The 16128-nt window shown below is 54.5% G+C and overlaps 7 protein-coding genes across 7 annotated transcripts; 4 read left to right on the forward strand and 3 right to left on the reverse strand.

Moving 5' to 3' along the window:
* Positions 1 to 43: 43 nt before the first annotated feature.
* K452DRAFT_225441 (uncharacterized protein) lies at positions 44 to 634 on the reverse strand (the record flags this gene model as incomplete). The annotated part of the gene is made up of 1 exon (XM_033536749.1): positions 44 to 634. One exon carries the CDS (start codon positions 632 to 634, stop codon positions 44 to 46), a length of 591 nt encoding a protein of 196 aa, XP_033398902.1.
* A 2945-nt stretch (positions 635 to 3579) lies between these two features.
* Positions 3580 to 4197, forward strand: K452DRAFT_296974 (uncharacterized protein; the record flags this gene model as incomplete). Its single annotated transcript, XM_033541972.1, has 3 exons — positions 3580 to 3656; positions 3729 to 3818; positions 3897 to 4197. The coding sequence occupies 3 exons, from the start codon at positions 3580 to 3582 to the stop codon at positions 4195 to 4197; spliced, it is 468 nt and encodes a 155-aa protein (XP_033398903.1).
* Positions 4198 to 4422: 225 nt separating this feature from the next.
* Positions 4423 to 5396, forward strand: K452DRAFT_167348 (uncharacterized protein). The gene has a single exon (XM_033535748.1). It carries the CDS (start codon positions 4658 to 4660, stop codon positions 5345 to 5347), a length of 690 nt encoding a protein of 229 aa, XP_033398904.1. The 5' UTR covers positions 4423 to 4657; the 3' UTR covers positions 5348 to 5396.
* A 580-nt stretch (positions 5397 to 5976) lies between these two features.
* Positions 5977 to 6951, reverse strand: K452DRAFT_325823 (uncharacterized protein; the record flags this gene model as incomplete). Its single annotated transcript, XM_033544808.1, has 1 exon — positions 5977 to 6951. The coding sequence occupies one exon, from the start codon at positions 6949 to 6951 to the stop codon at positions 5977 to 5979; it is 975 nt and encodes a 324-aa protein (XP_033398905.1).
* Positions 6952 to 7740: 789 nt separating this feature from the next.
* K452DRAFT_268529 (uncharacterized protein) lies at positions 7741 to 9648 on the forward strand (the record flags this gene model as incomplete). Its single annotated transcript, XM_033538894.1, has 4 exons — positions 7741 to 8717; positions 8777 to 8977; positions 9032 to 9163; positions 9225 to 9648. 4 exons carry the CDS (start codon positions 7741 to 7743, stop codon positions 9646 to 9648), a joined length of 1734 nt encoding a protein of 577 aa, XP_033398906.1.
* Positions 9649 to 11248: 1600 nt separating this feature from the next.
* K452DRAFT_317397 (uncharacterized protein) lies at positions 11249 to 13429 on the forward strand. The gene is made up of 8 exons (XM_033544061.1): positions 11249 to 11513; positions 11564 to 11681; positions 11736 to 11890; positions 11943 to 12065; positions 12114 to 12286; positions 12335 to 12422; positions 12472 to 12589; positions 12644 to 13429. Exons 1-8 carry the CDS (start codon positions 11286 to 11288, stop codon positions 13231 to 13233), a joined length of 1593 nt encoding a protein of 530 aa, XP_033398907.1. The 5' UTR covers positions 11249 to 11285; the 3' UTR covers positions 13234 to 13429.
* Positions 13430 to 13584: 155 nt separating this feature from the next.
* K452DRAFT_286025 (uncharacterized protein) lies at positions 13585 to 15739 on the reverse strand. The gene is made up of 4 exons (XM_033540218.1): positions 15551 to 15739; positions 15174 to 15492; positions 14588 to 15122; positions 13585 to 14517 (listed from the first exon to the last, which is right to left on the reverse strand). The coding sequence occupies exons 1-4, from the start codon at positions 15700 to 15702 to the stop codon at positions 13694 to 13696; spliced, it is 1830 nt and encodes a 609-aa protein (XP_033398908.1). The 5' UTR covers positions 15703 to 15739; the 3' UTR covers positions 13585 to 13693.
* Positions 15740 to 16128: the final 389 nt, after the last annotated feature.

Raw genomic sequence — 16128 nt, forward strand, 5'->3', positions numbered from 1 at the left:
ACCGCCACAAGCCCTTGTACCGTACCTAGGTAGCCAACCCAACCTACAACCTCCTTTTCTTCCCCCCCTCACTCTCGCCCATATCCTCGTCCGTCACAGCCACCGCCCGCCAATTCGCCACGCTCGCCTCGACATCCTTCGCCATCTCAACAGCGTCGCGGACGACGCCGTCGCCGCCGCTATTGAACATGACGGCATTGGCAAACATGCGCATGAGTTCGCGCTCGAGCTGCGCGCCGTTGACAATGCTCTTGGGCGGGACCAAGTCCTCCGAGATTGGCAGCGTCGTGTACGTGCTTGTCGAGCTCTGCGTCGGCGTCGCTGGCTGCTGCTGGCTCGGCGACGCCGCAGAGGGCGTGTCTGCTGACGAGGCCGTCGCGGCTGCCACGGCCCGGTTGCCGTAGTTGATGGCTGCGCGGATCGACTTGAGGTCTTGTGGCCGCCGGATGATGTCGTAGTAGCCCTCGGCGTCTTTGGTCTTGACCGGCGTCGCGAAGAGGCTGGCGTGCTTGTGCGACGTGATGTCGTTCATGACGGGGTTGCTCATGCGGTTGAAGTGCTTGGCCGCGACCACCGTCGTAGGCGGGCTGGGCGTCCCTATGTTCATGTCGATCTCTGGCACGTCGGGCTCCATTGTCTCCGACTCGTCACGCGCGTCGCGCTTCCGTTTGGTGCCCGCCGTTTGCGACTGCTCCAGCACCGACTGGAGCCCTCCGCCGTGGCGACGCGTGCGCCGACCAGATGAGGGAGTGGCCTCGGTGGGCGACTGTGCGTCCGACTCCATAGTCTCTGCTGGAGTGCTTGGCTCAGCCTTGACACCCAAAACAGTGTCTTCTGGATGAGACGCGACGGACTGGCTTCGGGTCCTTCCGCGAACTGAACCTGTCACGGCAGACGAAGCGGCACTTCCAGCCCTCGCCCGCCTTCCCGTCGTCGTTTTGCGATTTGTAGTGCGACCGGTACGAGCCTCGGTATCTGGCGCCGGCATCTCCTTGGATTTTGCGGCGCGCTTAGTCGTCTTTTTCGCCGTCTGCGGGGCACTAGGCACCACTGGAGATGCACCCGGGCTGATGGGGCTGACTGGAGCCGGATTCCATTCCGGAGCAGTATAAGTCGCCTGCGACAAGGGTCTCTTCCACGATCCAATCGGTGTGCCAATTTTTAATGGTGGCGGTCTGGGAGTCCGGAAAGCAGTCTTCGGCGTCGAGACAAGGCTCTGCAATGGCAGTGGAGGTTGTGGACCCGGTGTCTGCGCGTATGGAGATGGACGTACAGGAGTCGCGACTGCCGTCCTCGGCGAGGGTGCCGGACGAACAGGGTGTTGTGTCGCCTGTTGCTGTTGTTGCTGCATAGCCCTCTGTTGTTCCTGGTGTGCCCGAACAGGGTCCTGTGGGCTAACTTGGAAGGGGGCCAGCATGATTCCGCCCGGCTGGCGGGGTGGCACATACATCTGCGGCGCTGCCTGTTGTGGAGGAAATGGCGGCTGACCTGGATAAGGATAGTAACCAGCCGGCAATTGCATCTGCTGGTGGTGATGGGCCGCAGGCGATTGAGCTCCAGGCGCAAATGGCCTCGGTGCGTATTGTGGTGGTGAATGATGCGGGGAGCCAGACGGCGGTCGGAACTGGCCATTGGGCTCTGGCATAGAAGGTACCTGGACGGGAGGCGGTGGGATATGCATTCCAGGCGGCGGTGGCAGGACGACTGAATTGGCCGGTGGTCGAGAGGTAATAGGGACATTTTGCGGAGTTGGACTGGGCGAATGGCCAGGTCCGCTTGGTGCGAGGGCGGGAGCGTACGGGGAGGCCAAACGAAAGCTACCGTGAGGCTGTGGCGGAGGAAGTCCTACATTCTGCGGTAGCGGCTGCGATGGAGTTCTTTGAAGCGGGATGGGCGCCGGAGTTGCGTGTGCTGGCTGCAAAGGTGAAGGTGCTGATGCCTTGCGGGGCGATGTGGTTCCATTCGCGGCATTGGGAGACACGGAGGACGGCGGATTGATCAAGGCTTCGATCTTGGCGGAAGACCTTCTCTGCTCTTGCGTCGACGGCGTAGCCGGAGAAGGGCCTTGACCAGCCGGACGCGTCTTCTCTACCAGCGGGGGAGACTTGACAGCGCCTTGTGCCTCTTTCTGCGGAGCTTCGGCGCCGGCGGATTGGGCGCGCTCATCAGATGGCTGTCGCGGAGCTTCATCTCGCGGCGCCTTGGCCTCCGCCTCTTGACGGATCTCTTCACGGAACTTCTCATCCCAGTCGCCCCGCTGAATCTCCTCCAACTGTCTTCTGAACTTGTCGTACTTGTGCTCTTCCTGTCGGATTTCGTCGACGGCATGGCGGCGGTATCGCGCGTATAGCTTGTTGACGAGCTGCGGGACGAGGTGCGAGTGTTGGGCGGCGTCCTGGACCGAGGGCAGCTGCGGGCTGGGGGCCTTGCGCTTTCGCGATGATGGGCTGTCACCGTTCTGGGTTGGGTGGTCTGCGTCATTCGGGCCGTGCAGCTCGTCTTTGATTTCGTCCTTGAGCAGGCGCAGGTAGAGGTCCTTGAGCGCGTCGGCGGTGAGTCGGGCAGGATTGTAGTCGGGCGCGGCGGTGACGAAGGGATTGGCCTGCAGCAGGTCTGCGATCCTGCTGAAAGTGGCCGGGTTTACGCCATGACAGGCGAGCGACTGGAACAGCAGCAGAGACTCGAGCGGCGAGTAGGCGGAGATGAAACCGCTCATGCCCGGAGGACGAGGGCGATGGTGACGGGCGAGGTTCTGTAGAGGAGCCAGGGCGAGGAGCGGGGCCTGCGGGGCATGATACGGGGAGCGGGGAGCGAGATGGAGACGCGACGGTGGTGGTGGTGTTGGTGGGTGATGATGGGGGAGAAGCTCTGGCGTTTGCGACGCGCCGCTCGCTCTCTCGCTGGTGCTGCTGTGCTGCCCGCGCCCGCCGGAGTGTTCGCCTGAGGCAAGAATCTTTACGTCACGTGAGCGTATCCGTTGACCGGATCGGGCGGGCCATCACGTGCAGCTGAAACGCCTGCTAGCGCCTCTTTCGTCAGGGTCCAAAGAAGGCAGCTGTCGGGTTGGGCTGTTTCGCTCCCTCCGATCCCTCCTTTCATGTCCATCGCCAGGTGGCGGCGTCACACACTCTCTCTCGGAACCCCCTCCATGTTGCGCCCGATTCCCGCCCGTCCTACTGATGCCCATGCCCGACGCTAGGTTACCCCTCCCAGACCTCACACCCCCCCCACACCCCCTGCACCGCGCGCCGTCGATCGCATGAGGGTCACCGCGCGCTGGAAATGACTGGGACCGCGACGTATCAAAACACCTCCTTTTCCCTCCGGCCATGCTCGCTGCCTTCCCACCCCTCTCACGCGTCGCAAAGTGCTCCCGCTGCTCGCTTCCTCCCGCCGTCGCCAAAAACAAATAGTTGTTACTACAGCCTTCTTTCTCTCTGCACCACCACCACCTCACCGCTGCTTCTCCCTCTCTCCATCCCCGGTCCAAGCGCCCGACTCTCCCGCATTCCGCCCGCCGATTGATTGTCTCCTCCTGCCAGCGATCTCGGTGCTCTGCTTGCTCCAACCACCGTAGCCATGTCGAACTTCACTACCAACCCGAGCAACCCCTCCAGCCCTGACCGCGACTGGAAGCCCAAGAACCGGCCTCAATCGTGCGCCTACCCCGCCAATGCTCCATTCGCTGCCTAGCCGGCCGGTGTGCTGACCTCGCTCGCCGCAAACAGCCAGATCGCCCGCAACTTCTCCGACGCCCTCGACGACATCTTCAACCTGACGGGCAAGTTCGACGAGGTCGAGAAGGAGGTCGAGCAAAAGTACGCCACCCCCACACGACCGCCTCCCTTCCCGCGCCACTCCGGCTAACCAAACCTCTCCTTTTTCTTCTCGTACAGGCACACCAAGCTCACCACCAAGGAGGCCGAGCTCGAGGCGCTCGAGGCGCGCTTGAAGGCTGCCGAGGAGCGCCTGAAGAAGGCGGGCGCGCCCATCCCCAAGCCCGAGCCGCCATCCAGGCCAGCTCCGGGAGCGCCCGCCGCCGCCGGGCCTGCCGACGGCAACATCCACGGCGGGCGCGGCCACCAGGAGCCCGTCCCGATGCGCCCGACCCGCGAGCCGCCCACGGTGCCCAACGCCGCCCCGGGCAGAGAGTACGCGATGCCGAACCGGCCGGCGAGCAAGGGCATCTCGGCATAAACGAGAGCTCCGCCGCTACGACACCTACAGGAGCTGGGATATCGGGCGTTTTTTCAACGGCAGTCAAGAGATACGCAAATACACACACACACACACACAATGACGCTGCTGCTGCTGCATTGGGCGGGAGTTTTCGGTGGTATACCAGACATGAAAACCGGAGGAATCGGACTTTACAACTTCGACAAAGCTTCTCATTTTTCTTGTCATTTATACTTTTTTATTATTTTGTGGGGATGGGACGGGATGGGACGGGGATGTGGATGAATGGATGGATGGATGGATGGAGGTGGGGTCCTTGGAGGCGGCGGCGGCGGCGGCAGCGGCAGCGGCAGTGGCGCGGCGGGCGGGCGGGCTTGTCCGTCTTTCCCGCCACTTCCGCCGCTACCACCACCACCACCATCGTCGTCGCCGCAGTCGCTGCTGCTGCCTCGGGCGCAACGGGGCCGCCTAGGTACTCATGTACTACCTACCTTACATACTACGCACTGTACTCGTGGGTAGGCAAGTACATGGAACCCGGCCGCGGAAACAGCCCGCCCTCCTCCTCGTCCTTCGCACGCGCACTACAAGCAGCCAAACAAAAACACCAAGGCGCGTCGCGCGTTTTTTTGCAAGGCCGACGCGCCGGTCCCGGTGCGCAATGGGATGGATAGGATGGAACAGACGGATGGACGGACGGACGGTCGGGGCCACGCACGCATCTTTTACGCATTATTGTATTGCATTTTTCGTAGGTTTCTTTCTATCTTCTTTCAGAATGTCAGCTACGTGGGAATGCTTTTTTGTTTTGTTTGTTTTGCTGTGCTTGTGGTTCTTGATGATGATTCTCGCCCTGGCGAGCGAGGTGCGTGCATCCCAGCACCAGTGTTTCGCGCTCGTTCGCCGTCGTGCGTTTGTTTGGCGCATCCGTGCCGTACATCGCCGTCTTTGTGCCATTAGGTTATTTTTCCGCCGCTGGTTGCGTGCTTGCGGTTTGATGTCCGCAGAGTCGTGGGGTCGCGACTGGGGCCGCCTGCCCGCCATGCCAGACTTACTCACTTCCTTATCTGAAACGAGCCGTGTGTGTTGTATAGCTATTGTAGGTGTGCAGTTCTCACCGCCCGTTGCGAGCGCTGTCTATCTGCGACGGTGGCAGGGACAGGGCTGAGGGGGTGTACGGATCCGTACGTCTTGTGTGACTGTAGCTAGGACCGTGGACGTCGTGGGTGGTGCGAGGCTGTTTATATGATTCTGTACCTGGCTGGCTACATACCACATACGTGCGACTGCCTGGAAGAGTGTGGAGTGCATAGATATGGTATGGGGTAGGTATGGGGTGGAGTTGCGTGATCGGCTGCGCGCAGCTGCTCCCCGCTACCTGCGGATAATTCAACGCAACCTATTGGTTCTGAAAATTTCATAATACCGCTGATCTGGGACCGCTGCCTCCCTCGTGGGTCCTCACTCCTCGAGACGCGGCCTTATACGGGACTCCGCCTTCTCAGACTGTTGCGTTCGGCAAGATGATGGATGGTAGGTAGCGAAGGCCGGGCCTATGAGGTCTTTGTACTGATCGCGCATGGAAGCCGTGGTCTCGACTGCCTGTGCGCGGTGTCAGTGGATGACCTGGTATAAAGCACACCATCTTGCGGGGAAGGGAAATAGGATGGATTATCAACAAGGCGGGCAGCAGATCAGCCCCCGGCAACTCCCCCTCCAACTACAATACGCGTCTCGCAAATCGCCCTCGCGCAACCACCACCTTCGCCTCGCGCCAATGCTCGCGCACCCCGCCGCCTAAGCTTTCTGTATCCCCACGACCGTTTCCAAAAAGTCCACGATATCGTCAATCTCGTCCGGGACTTTGTACCAGTGCCCTTCATCGTACGCTTCCCATCGGACACTGCATCCCAGGCTCCCGAGCACATCTCTTGCCTGCTCGCCCAGCTCCACCGCCACTTTCTCATCGCTCCGTCCATGCCCCAAGAAGACCGGCGTGCGTGGGAAAGCCGGCGTATCCTGCGCTGACAGCGGCGGCAACGACGCAATATCGCGCGCCGTGTTTGCCGCGCGCAGCTGTAACCCCTCAAGGGTTGACGGTTGGCGGCCCACGGCATCCTCACTCGCGCCAAAATCCCCCTCTTCGTCGTCATCAGCGCCAAAGATATCGTCCTCGTCCTCTTCCCCATCCCCCGCTGCCTCCTCCTCCTCCCCCCTCGGATCCAACGCCCCAGCAAACGGCAGCCACCCGCTCATGCCCACGAACCCGGCCAGCGCCCCCTTATTCTGGCAGTGGTAGTTCAGCAGCACATGCAGCGCAGCCGCACAGCCTTGGCTCAGCCCGCCCACGACCACATTCTGCACCCCCACAAGCGCAGCCTCTTTCTCTATCAGCACGTGCACGAACGCGCTCGTCTCGCGCAGTCCGTCGTACTGCAGCTCTGGCCGCTGCGACGGGTCCGTGAGCGAAGTGTTGTCGAACCACTGGTTAATAGGGATGCGTTTCATAGTGGTGGAGCGGCGCTTCTTGGCTGTGGGGAAGATGAACTTCGCGCTGGGGAAGTGCTGCGCTAGTGTTTTGCTGTCGCTATTGCTGCCTGGAGTGGGAGTGCCGGTGGCGGAGGTTCGTGCTTTGAGGAGCTCGAGCCCGAAGCGCGACGCGTTGCTGCCCCGGCCGTGCAGCAGGATGATGCTGTGCGTGTGGGTGCCGGATGTGGGGTTTATGACGAGCGGGTCAGGCCAGACGGTTTGTTTGCGCTTCGTTTTGCTCATTGTTGGCGCGGGCGGCTCGTCGATTGGTGGCTGGGATGCCATTATGGTTTGCGGGTTTGGTGGTTTGGAGAACGCTGAAGAGAAGGCCGTTGTGTGCTTTTGTGTCCTGCCATGATGCGGCGGTGTGCTTTTCCTCCTTGCTTTATACTGGATGCTGTGTACGAGTTGTTGGTGGGGCTGCTAGGCAGCAGTGTCTTTGGTTGGGAAGATCGCCGGCTGCCTCTGCTTGCCTTCGCATGCTGCCTACCGCTGGCTTTTGTGAACGATGAGGTGTTTCGATGTTAAGCGCGCTGATCGGCCAATAGGGAATGCATGAGGGCACAAGGAGACGTGTGGCGCTTCTATCCAAGGTTCTATTTTCTACGGTAAGCACTAAGGTTACGCCGCAGCATGAGGCGTTGTTTCGGTTACATAACATATTTGAAAGAAACCGCCTTTCATAATGGATGTGTACTTATAATTCGACATTCAGGAAAAACACCAACGCATTCGGAAAACGTGTTCAGAACACTCAGTAGAATATCCAAGATGCTTCTGGAGTGGACGGCTTGGGCAGTCGAGCATAAAGAGATGACTCCCTCTAGCCTGAATACGAAAGTCAGCCTCACTCATCTGTGGCTACCTGCAAGCTTCACGTCAGTTCAGCAATATTAGTTCGTGATTAGAACGGTCAAGGTTACACGAAACAAGCCGTAAGCTGATTTGCATGTTCATTTCCCTCGTGGTTAATAACAAGCGCTCTTCCTAACTTTTCTCTACCGTCATCTTTCTTTTTCTGTGTTGCGCCACATGTTTTTCGTTTCATTATCACAGCCAAGTGGTTTCGCAGCTTTGGTGCTTGCGATATGCCAGTTTTTCCTTTGCGTTGAGGCTGCTCAACTGCCTTCCCGACCATGGCGCAGAGCTACTGATGAGACCGGAGTCAAGCGGCGGCAAGAGGGCAGTCCAACCGCACCCAACTTCATCCGAAGAGCGCACCACGACTCCATCGTCCTTGGAGACTATATCTACATCGACGGCGGAGAGGTTTCGCAGTACATTAATGGCAAGGCCGACTCCCTATCTGTTCGCCAAAACAACAACACTCTTTCCATCTACCTTGGCTCGTCCTGGGACGCCTCAAGCGTGGAGATACAGACCATCGACAAGCAAGACGCACCCGTCTACAAGGATCCCAGTCTTTGGTCCAACGGCAAAGATGGAATATACATGTTTTCTGGCGAACCGAGCTATTACTTAGACGAGACATCTGCAGATATAGCGCTCTGGAAATTCACAGCAACATCATCTGGAAGCGGAACCTGGGACAAGCAGAATCCGTCCGACGCGCGGGGGTTCAACCAATTAACACGGCCTGCCATGGCGCTTGCAGCCAGCTACCACAATACTGGCTATGTACTCGGAGGTTGTGCGTCTGGGGTACCAGTGCCTGGAATGGTGTCTTACAACTGGACGAGCGGGCAATGGAGCAACGCTTCGACCTCGGCGTATACGGCTTTGGGAACAGCGGTTGCGGGTAAGTTGCATCATGTGCCGATGTATGGGAAGGACGGCTTGCTGTTCTTGCTCGGGGGATCGAGCACTGCGACCATGACGGGGTGCCGTGAGAATGGACGCGATCGCTCGCAAATCCCTTTCAACAACATCACTATCTACGACCCTGAGGATGGGAAGTGGTATTCGCAGACTACAACTGGGGACTCTCCTCCCATGAGAGAAACATTTTGTCTCGTAGGGGCTCAGGGGAACAACGACACATATGAAATGTGCGTACAGTGATATAGCTCGTACAACTGATCTGGCGACACTGACTAGTTTCTCGTAGATTTGTTATGAGCGGGTACGACTCGTTCCATGAAAAGACACTGGATGACATGTACATTCTTTCGCTCCCAGGCTTTCATTGGTTCCGCGTCTCTGACACATCCGGCTCGAATCGTTATGCTCACACCTGCAACCTTGTTGGTAATCGACAAATGCTCTCCATTGGAGGCATAGACTGGGACAAAGGATTTCCTGAGGCTTGGTGAGATTAACTAAGTGCATTGTCTCATTTTTGTATGCTAACTCCTGGTGATAGGCAGGATGTTGACCCGTGGGAGCAAGGTCTCGGCGTATTCGACTTGACAGAGCTGAAATGGAAAACCAACTACGACGCCGGTGCCGACGCCTACAAATCACCGCAAGTGGTACAGGACTGGTATAATCAAGGGTCAGTTAAATCTTATACATCAAATCTTTGTAATGTGAAGCATTCGCTGACAAGTTATCAGTAACGCAAAAGATGTCGCGTGGAGGGACGATCAAGTCCGCGCACTCTTCTCTGCCGAAACCGCTGCTCAGGCGGGACCCAGCAACAGCAGTAGCAGCAGAGACGATGAAGACGGCTCTACCTCGAACAACACGGGTGCCATTGTCGGCGGCACAGTCGGCGGCGTTGCAGCCCTGCTTCTTCTGGCCTGTCTAGCATGGTTTCTTCTCCGGCGGCGAAAGCGAGCAAACTCTGCAAATATCCATGGAGCCACATCTCAGCCGATCACCTACACACACCAGCAGGAGTATCCTAACAATTTCAGTGACGTCGGATATAGGCCTGTCGCCGAGGCAGATTGGGAACGAGCTGTGTCAGAGATGCCGGCGAATAAGGTCGTTCGGGAGCTGCCTAATGCTACTTCGGTGCAGGAACTGCCGAACTAGAGTTCTTGACGCGCTTGCGTCTGTCTTCTTGTTGTATGGTATTTAATGGACGAACGAGCTGGGACTAGAAACCTTTGGACTTGTTTGGTCTGCTGCGGCTGGCCTGGCGGTGTTTGATTCCTCCCAGGACCGTCGAGATGAAGCACGTGATAGAATGCTACAAGACACTTAGCTTTAACGGTGGGTTGCAGATCCGCGTGAGCTTCGTTGGTGTTTCGCTGCCTAGCGGAAGCCTGTCCCGCTGCCGGCTGTGTTGTGTGGTGTCGTGCATCGGAGAAATTCTTGCCATGAAGGTCCGTGACCGACTTCTTGATCAGCGAACATTTCTTTCACGTACACTTTAACCTTTATCATGTCTTATTGTCCGGCTAGCTCGTGCGTACAGTTATTGACTGGCGGTACGTTACCCGGCGCGATTCCAAATGCCCAAGACCATGAGCAGATGACCTGACCTTCACAAAGGACGCGGGGACGGCGTGTCTGCTGTCTCTGCGGCGAGGTAGAAAAAACGCCCTTCGCGTGTCCAGTGATCTTGCTCGAAACCTCACCACCAGCACGGCACGTCTTGTCGTAAACTCTGCCGGGCGCGACGGCGGCGCACGCGAGTCTCAGGAACGGCACGCCAGCGACAAAACAGCAAGGTGCGGACGCCCAATCCTGGTGCCGTGTTGCGTGTGCATGATGCACGTCGGAAAGGCCACCGCTATAAATAGCACTGCGCTGCATGTGCCGCAGAGGCGGGGTAACCGAGGGTCAAGATCAGATCTCGTGGGCAGAACCGGTGCCGTTTATGGTGAGTGTGGGCGTTTTCGCTGTGCTGTTGATGTGATGGATGGCGATAGCGAGGTTTTTTGATCCTAGGTTGGTGGTCTGAGGATCTAGATCGCCGCGAGTGGGGACTGGGGAGCGGGGTATGAGCGGACGAGGCTCGTCACATCCCTGCAGGCTTTGCGTAAGTTTGTGCTCCTGTGAAGGCAGTGATGTAGACGTACATGTCTAACAGAAAGAACAAATTCTCGTGCAGAGATAGCTTGTGTTTAGGACTTTAGAATCGAAAAGTTGGTGTGGTATATCTGCAGGATATTGGCGACAAGGTATTCACTATCAGATTTCTTTCACTCTTTTCACATCTAGAACAATATTTGTATCTTTAGCACTCGGATAAGAAGCTTTAAATCATATCACAACATTTTAGTCGAGAGAGCACGCTGCGCCGCTAATTTTGTTTAACAGTGTTCTTTCACAGTAGCATGCATGGATTAGGACTTAAGCGAGCCATATCCCTGTTAGGTGCTCCATTTCACTGGCCCAGAATGCGCTGTTCATTTATCATACGAAGAAAATAATAAACTTACGCATGACCTGCCCGTTCCTGCAGCTTTCACCTAGTTTAATATAGGCGGTAAGAGAGGACCATGCCCCGGATAAGGAAGGTGTGGGGCTCTGAAAAGACGCCAAACGCATCTGGAAGGTCGAAGTGCATCTCGGCCACGATCTCGCACTCCACTGATAAGGAAGGTCACGCAACGCACGCCCTCCCATTCACTTTCTAATTCGTACAAATACCTGCGATGGAGCTCCCTCTTTTCTAATTTCTATCGTGGTCGGCGGTATTTGCTTGTCGGGCTTTGGTCACCATGAAGGCCTTCGCGGTGGTTGTCGCCTTCGTTGCGAGCTTCACTTCTGGGACCATTCTTCCGGCTAGTCGCTCTTTGAACCGCCCTCCCCCACTCGCTGATAATGATGTGGTGACCTTCGGCAACGGAACATTCGAACAGTTGATCGATCATGACAATCCCGATCTTGGTACTTTCTCTCAGAGGTTTTGGTGGAGTGATGAGTTTTGGGCTGGGCCTGGATCACCTGTAAGAGATTTTGCTATGATGTTTCTGCGTATACACTAATTCTCGTACAGGTCGTGTTCTTTACTCCGGGCGAATCTGCGGCGGATGGCTATGGCAGTTACCTCACCAACAAGACCATCACTGGTCTCTTCGCGGAAGCCATTGGAGGGGCCGTTGTTATGCTTGAGCGTCAGTTAATTTATCCATTGCTTGAGCACGTGCAGCAGCGCTAATAACCAGCAGACCGCTATTGGGGAGAATCGTCTCCGTTCGAGGAGTTGACTACGAAAAACTTGCAGTACCTTACACTGGCACAGTCTATTGCTGATACCACGTACTTTGCCAAGAATGTTGAATTCCCCTTTGATAAGAATGGCAGTAGCCAGGCCACCAGAGCGGTATGTACATGGTCCTTGAACACATTGCCAGCCGACTAATCTTATTCTTTAGCCGTGGGTTTTCTCCGGAGGCTCCTACAGCGGTGCTCTGTCCGCGTGGACACAAGCCCTTGATCCCGGTACTTTCTGGGCTTATCACGCCTCTAGTGCAGTTGTCGAGTCAATCTACGATTTTGTAAGTTTTTCTTCTCTGGAGGTAAGAGCCAGTCTCTAATTTTTATAGTGGCAATACTTCGTACCAGTTCAAGAAGGCATGCCCAAGAACTGCAGCACCGACATTTCACTGGTCATTGAATACGTTGACGATGTTTTGACTCACGGCAGCAATGCTGAAAAGCAAGCACTGAAAAACAAATTCGGCTTAGGTGGAGTGAAGCATGATGCCGATTTTGCAGGGTAAGATACACAATACATGCGCAGAAATACTTATTGACAAGTCGTTAGTGCCCTTGAAAATGGGCCATGGCTCTGGCAGAGCAACAGTTTCTATTCAAACTACTCCGAATTCTACCAGTTCTGCGACTACATTGAGGTAGGACAGCCCACAGCCCGCTTTTTTCAGTAATTACTGACTACAGTAGAATGTGGCTGGTAACAACGGCACCAATATAACACATGTACCTGACGCTACCGGCGTTGGTCTTCACAAAGCCCTGAATGGATACGCCAAGTGGATGAAGACGATAGAAATCCCCGGCTGTAAGCTCAATCTAAATCATCAAGTTAATTGCAAGACAGACTAACATATTGTAGTCTGTGCCTCGTACGGCTACTGGACCGATGATTACGACCTCTCCTGCTTCGACACTTACAACGAGAGCAGCCCCATGTTCACCGACATCTCGGTGAACAACGCCATCAACCGGCAATGGAACTGGTTCCTGTGCAACGAGCCCTTTGCCTACTGGCAAGACGGCGCTCCCAACGACAGGCCCACGATCGTGTCGCGCCTCGTCGACGCCGAATACTGGCAGCGGCAATGCGACCTCTTCTTCCCTCCAGAGGGCGAGTACACGTACGGCAGCGCGCGCGGCAAGACGGTCGAAGACGTGAACGCCTACACAGGCGGCTGGTTCGCTAACACCACCCGCCTGATCTGGACGAATGGCCAGTACGACCCTTGGAAGGACGCTACGGTGTCTTCGGATTTCCGTCCTGGAGGTCCGCTTGAGTCGACGGAGGATGCGCCCGTGCAGGTCATTCCTGAGGGTATTCATTGCTCGGATTTGCATGCTAGGAATGGCGCTGTGAATGAGGGCGTGCAGGAGGTTATAGATAATGAGATTGCGCAGATAAAGACGTGGGTGTATGAGTACTATTCGAGCTACTCGAGTCAACGGTAGGGTAGAGAGTGGATTTGGACTTAGTTTCTATAAACATGATAGTTTGCCTACGGATGACATAGAAGCTTTTTAGTTCTTGCCTACTTGGAGTCTTGGACAAATACCTTTCCTGGGCTTTAGACTCGCTCACTGTTTTATTTTGTGAAGGTTTGTTCCCTATTGGGAAGTTGAATGAGGAAGTGCTGTCTGATTGAATAAATGGTAGCTTTCTGCCAGGACATGTATAGTTTAAACTTGGAGCAGAGGCAACTATAAAGAATTGACAGCCGTCCTAAGCACTGACTCTATGTTAGGCGGCAGCGGAACGCAAAAAAATTTGAATAAGCATTTAATAATTCCCTCAAACAACACTGGTAATGGTCCGAATCCTAAACACCGTGTGGTAGGTACTTTATATAATTTTTAATGCCTTTATAGCTGCAGTTGGCAATTTGAATTTGTATGAGTAGTGATTTCATACCTAAAACCTTTGATACGCTACAGAAGAACCTCTTGCTGTTGGACCAACCTCGTTTACCAAAACCATCTCTGATCTGGAAAGATTACCCAGCAAGCATCTCGAGTCTCCTGACGTAGTGAACAGAACTTTCATATTGCTCTTCCGAAGAACCATTAGAAGATCTTTCATGAGCTTCGCAGTGCTTCTGTCGTCCAGCCATTGAAAACCATCGATCATGAAGAAGACCTTGTCTGGCAACAACGGAAGCAAGTTGTGGAGTATTTCGAGAGTGGTTGTCCATGATTTCTCGGTCCCGTCCAGTTGTTGGAATTTCTCCTCCGAGAAGTCCGCATCAGATTGAAATACGGAAGGCAATAGCTCAACCGTCTGTCTTACCAAAGAGTAAGCTAAGGATATCAGAGCTTGACTCTCTCTTGTGTTGCCTGAACGAGTCTTCTCGCCCCGTCTGAGCTCGCAGAAGTAGGATATGATCTTTACACCAGACCTGTCTGCAAATTCGGCGAATTTGGCCGCTAGCATGGTCATCGGGTTTTCAAAGTCATCCGCTTCCATGGCTGGGCCTGATAGAGAAAGTATGCTTTGCTTGGGATCTTTCGTCCACTCGGTCAGGCGTGCTAAAGCTTCTTGCTGAACCATCATGGAGTCGAATGGGTCGCTTGGCAACCTAATTCTGTCCCGATGGAAGTAATCTTCGAGATTCGTTGAGTTGAGAGTAACATTTTCTTTTGACCAATTTGTTGAAATTTGTGTCGATGGAAGCATAGCTTGGCCAGTAGGCATAGTATTTGTCAATGCAAAATGTGGTGAAGGATGCATTTGGAAAGCTATTATAAAGTTATTAGATGTCATATATCTAATACACTGAAAGAGATATTGTTCACAAAGAACACTTACTGCTTGATTGCGGCTCTGCCTTCATTCGGTCCAATGCCAAGCCTTGGAGCATTTGGTAGAGTTTATCCAGAGGCTGTTCAAGCCTTCGTGCAGTATCTATGAGAAACTGCTCCTGCAGTTGAAACTGTGTCCTCATTTCATTTTGGAAATGTTCGTTGTTCTCTCGGTCGATGTTGATCTTCTTATTTGTGTCCTCGACCGTTTGTCTTGTAACTCTCTGTTCTGCGGCTGAACCTTGGATGAACTTCCTCCGGACATTGTCGGTCAAGTTTTGTATTGCGGCGAGATCGTCTTCGAAATGCTCGTAGAAGTTTTCATTAAAGGAGTCCAGAAGCTTCTTGCGTCTGCTTGACATTATCCAAGTCATGGCTTTCTGAAGGAACTTGAAAATTCCGACGTAGAGCGCAGCCACGGCATGCTGCATGGGTTCGGATGGGAATACTTCCAGTTCGTTTTGGCAATTTGCAACGTTTTCGCCGATAGTTGCAAGCGCTTGTGAAACCCCCTCAGCAATTTTCTCGTGGTTCACACTTGCCTGTAATCGTATTAGTGACAAATATAAGAGAATATAAATAGAAAAAATCACCTTGACAACGGCGTTAAGCGTGCCGGTAAATAGGCTCACGTACTCATTTCCTTCCGGGAGTATTCCCATAACCGCCTTGTGTGAGTTAATACTGCGGCAAAACTGGCGGAAAAAAGACATTGCTTTTCCTCTTCTACCTGTGGATCTTCTTTCTTGCCATTTTGACATAGACTGTTCTACCAGGTCCACAAGATCTTGCGCAGTGGGCTCTGATCGCTGAAGATCTACCCTATCGACTTCGGGATTGGATATTCGGAATTCTAACCACCGCTTTCTGAGAGCCTCTGCCTCTTGTGTGAGAGCGACGGTGACTGGGTTCCTGTCCAAAAATCTCTTAGATGTGTCAAATTAATTTTAGCTGTTGCCTTATAACCTACTTTTCGCTACCGCTCGGTTTCCATGGCTCAAAGAACTTTCGCCATGGGGCTGTGAGATCTTCGAGATCTCCTTTGCTCTCACTTAAGATAGAACCCAGGTTGTGCGCGACATTTCCCTGGGGCAATCTCTCTTCAACTTCAAAGCTATACATTCGGACCAGGTTCCGGGATTCCCGAAGGTCGTCCATGGAGCCTCTTTGAGTCATATCTGAAAACAGTAGCCTTGACCTTAGAAAAAGGAATAGATTTTGTCGGAGAGCGACTATTCAAGCACATGGTGCTGCAAGATTAAAATCCCTCACGCTCAGCCGCAATCCCACAACCACCGACGAACGCCTCATTTATCCGTGTCAGCAGACAGTTCTGTTGCCTAAATCTATTAATAGTATTCATGCAGCCGTCCGGGGTTTCTATTCGCGTATCAAAGCTGCGGGGATGAAAACTTCGGTTGTTTCCTGCATGAGAATCGGGATTAGAAAACCATGAATGGAGGCCCAAGGATAGCACATGCGCATCCAATATCCGCTTTTACTAATGGCAAATCAACAGTAACGCTGAGCCTTAGGCTATCGTGATAA

Source organism: Aplosporella prunicola (assembly GCF_010093885.1).
Source record: "Aplosporella prunicola CBS 121167 unplaced genomic scaffold K452scaffold_9, whole genome shotgun sequence".
Taxonomy (NCBI): domain Eukaryota; kingdom Fungi; phylum Ascomycota; class Dothideomycetes; order Botryosphaeriales; family Aplosporellaceae; genus Aplosporella; species Aplosporella prunicola.

Coding starts and splice junctions, on each gene's coding strand:
- K452DRAFT_167348 (XM_033535748.1), top strand. CDS start 4,658: ATGTACTACCTACCTTACATACTACGCACTGTACTCGTGGGTAGGCAA.
- K452DRAFT_317397 (XM_033544061.1), top strand. CDS start 11,286: ATGAAGGCCTTCGCGGTGGTTGTCGCCTTCGTTGCGAGCTTCACTTCT. Junction 11,514..11,563: donor GGGCTGGGCCTGGATCACCT/GTAAGAGATTTT, acceptor ATTCTCGTACAG/GTCGTGTTCTTTACTCCGGG. Junction 12,423..12,471: donor AGTTCTGCGACTACATTGAG/GTAGGACAGCCC, acceptor TGACTACAGTAG/AATGTGGCTGGTAACAACGG.
- K452DRAFT_286025 (XM_033540218.1), bottom strand. CDS start 15,702: ATGTATAGCTTTGAAGTTGAAGAGAGATTGCCCCAGGGAAATGTCGCG. Junction 15,493..15,550: donor AAACCGAGCGGTAGCGAAAA/GTAGGTTATAAG, acceptor ATTTTTGGACAG/GAACCCAGTCACCGTCGCTC. Junction 14,518..14,587: donor GGCAGAGCCGCAATCAAGCA/GTAAGTGTTCTT, acceptor ACTTTATAATAG/CTTTCCAAATGCATCCTTCA.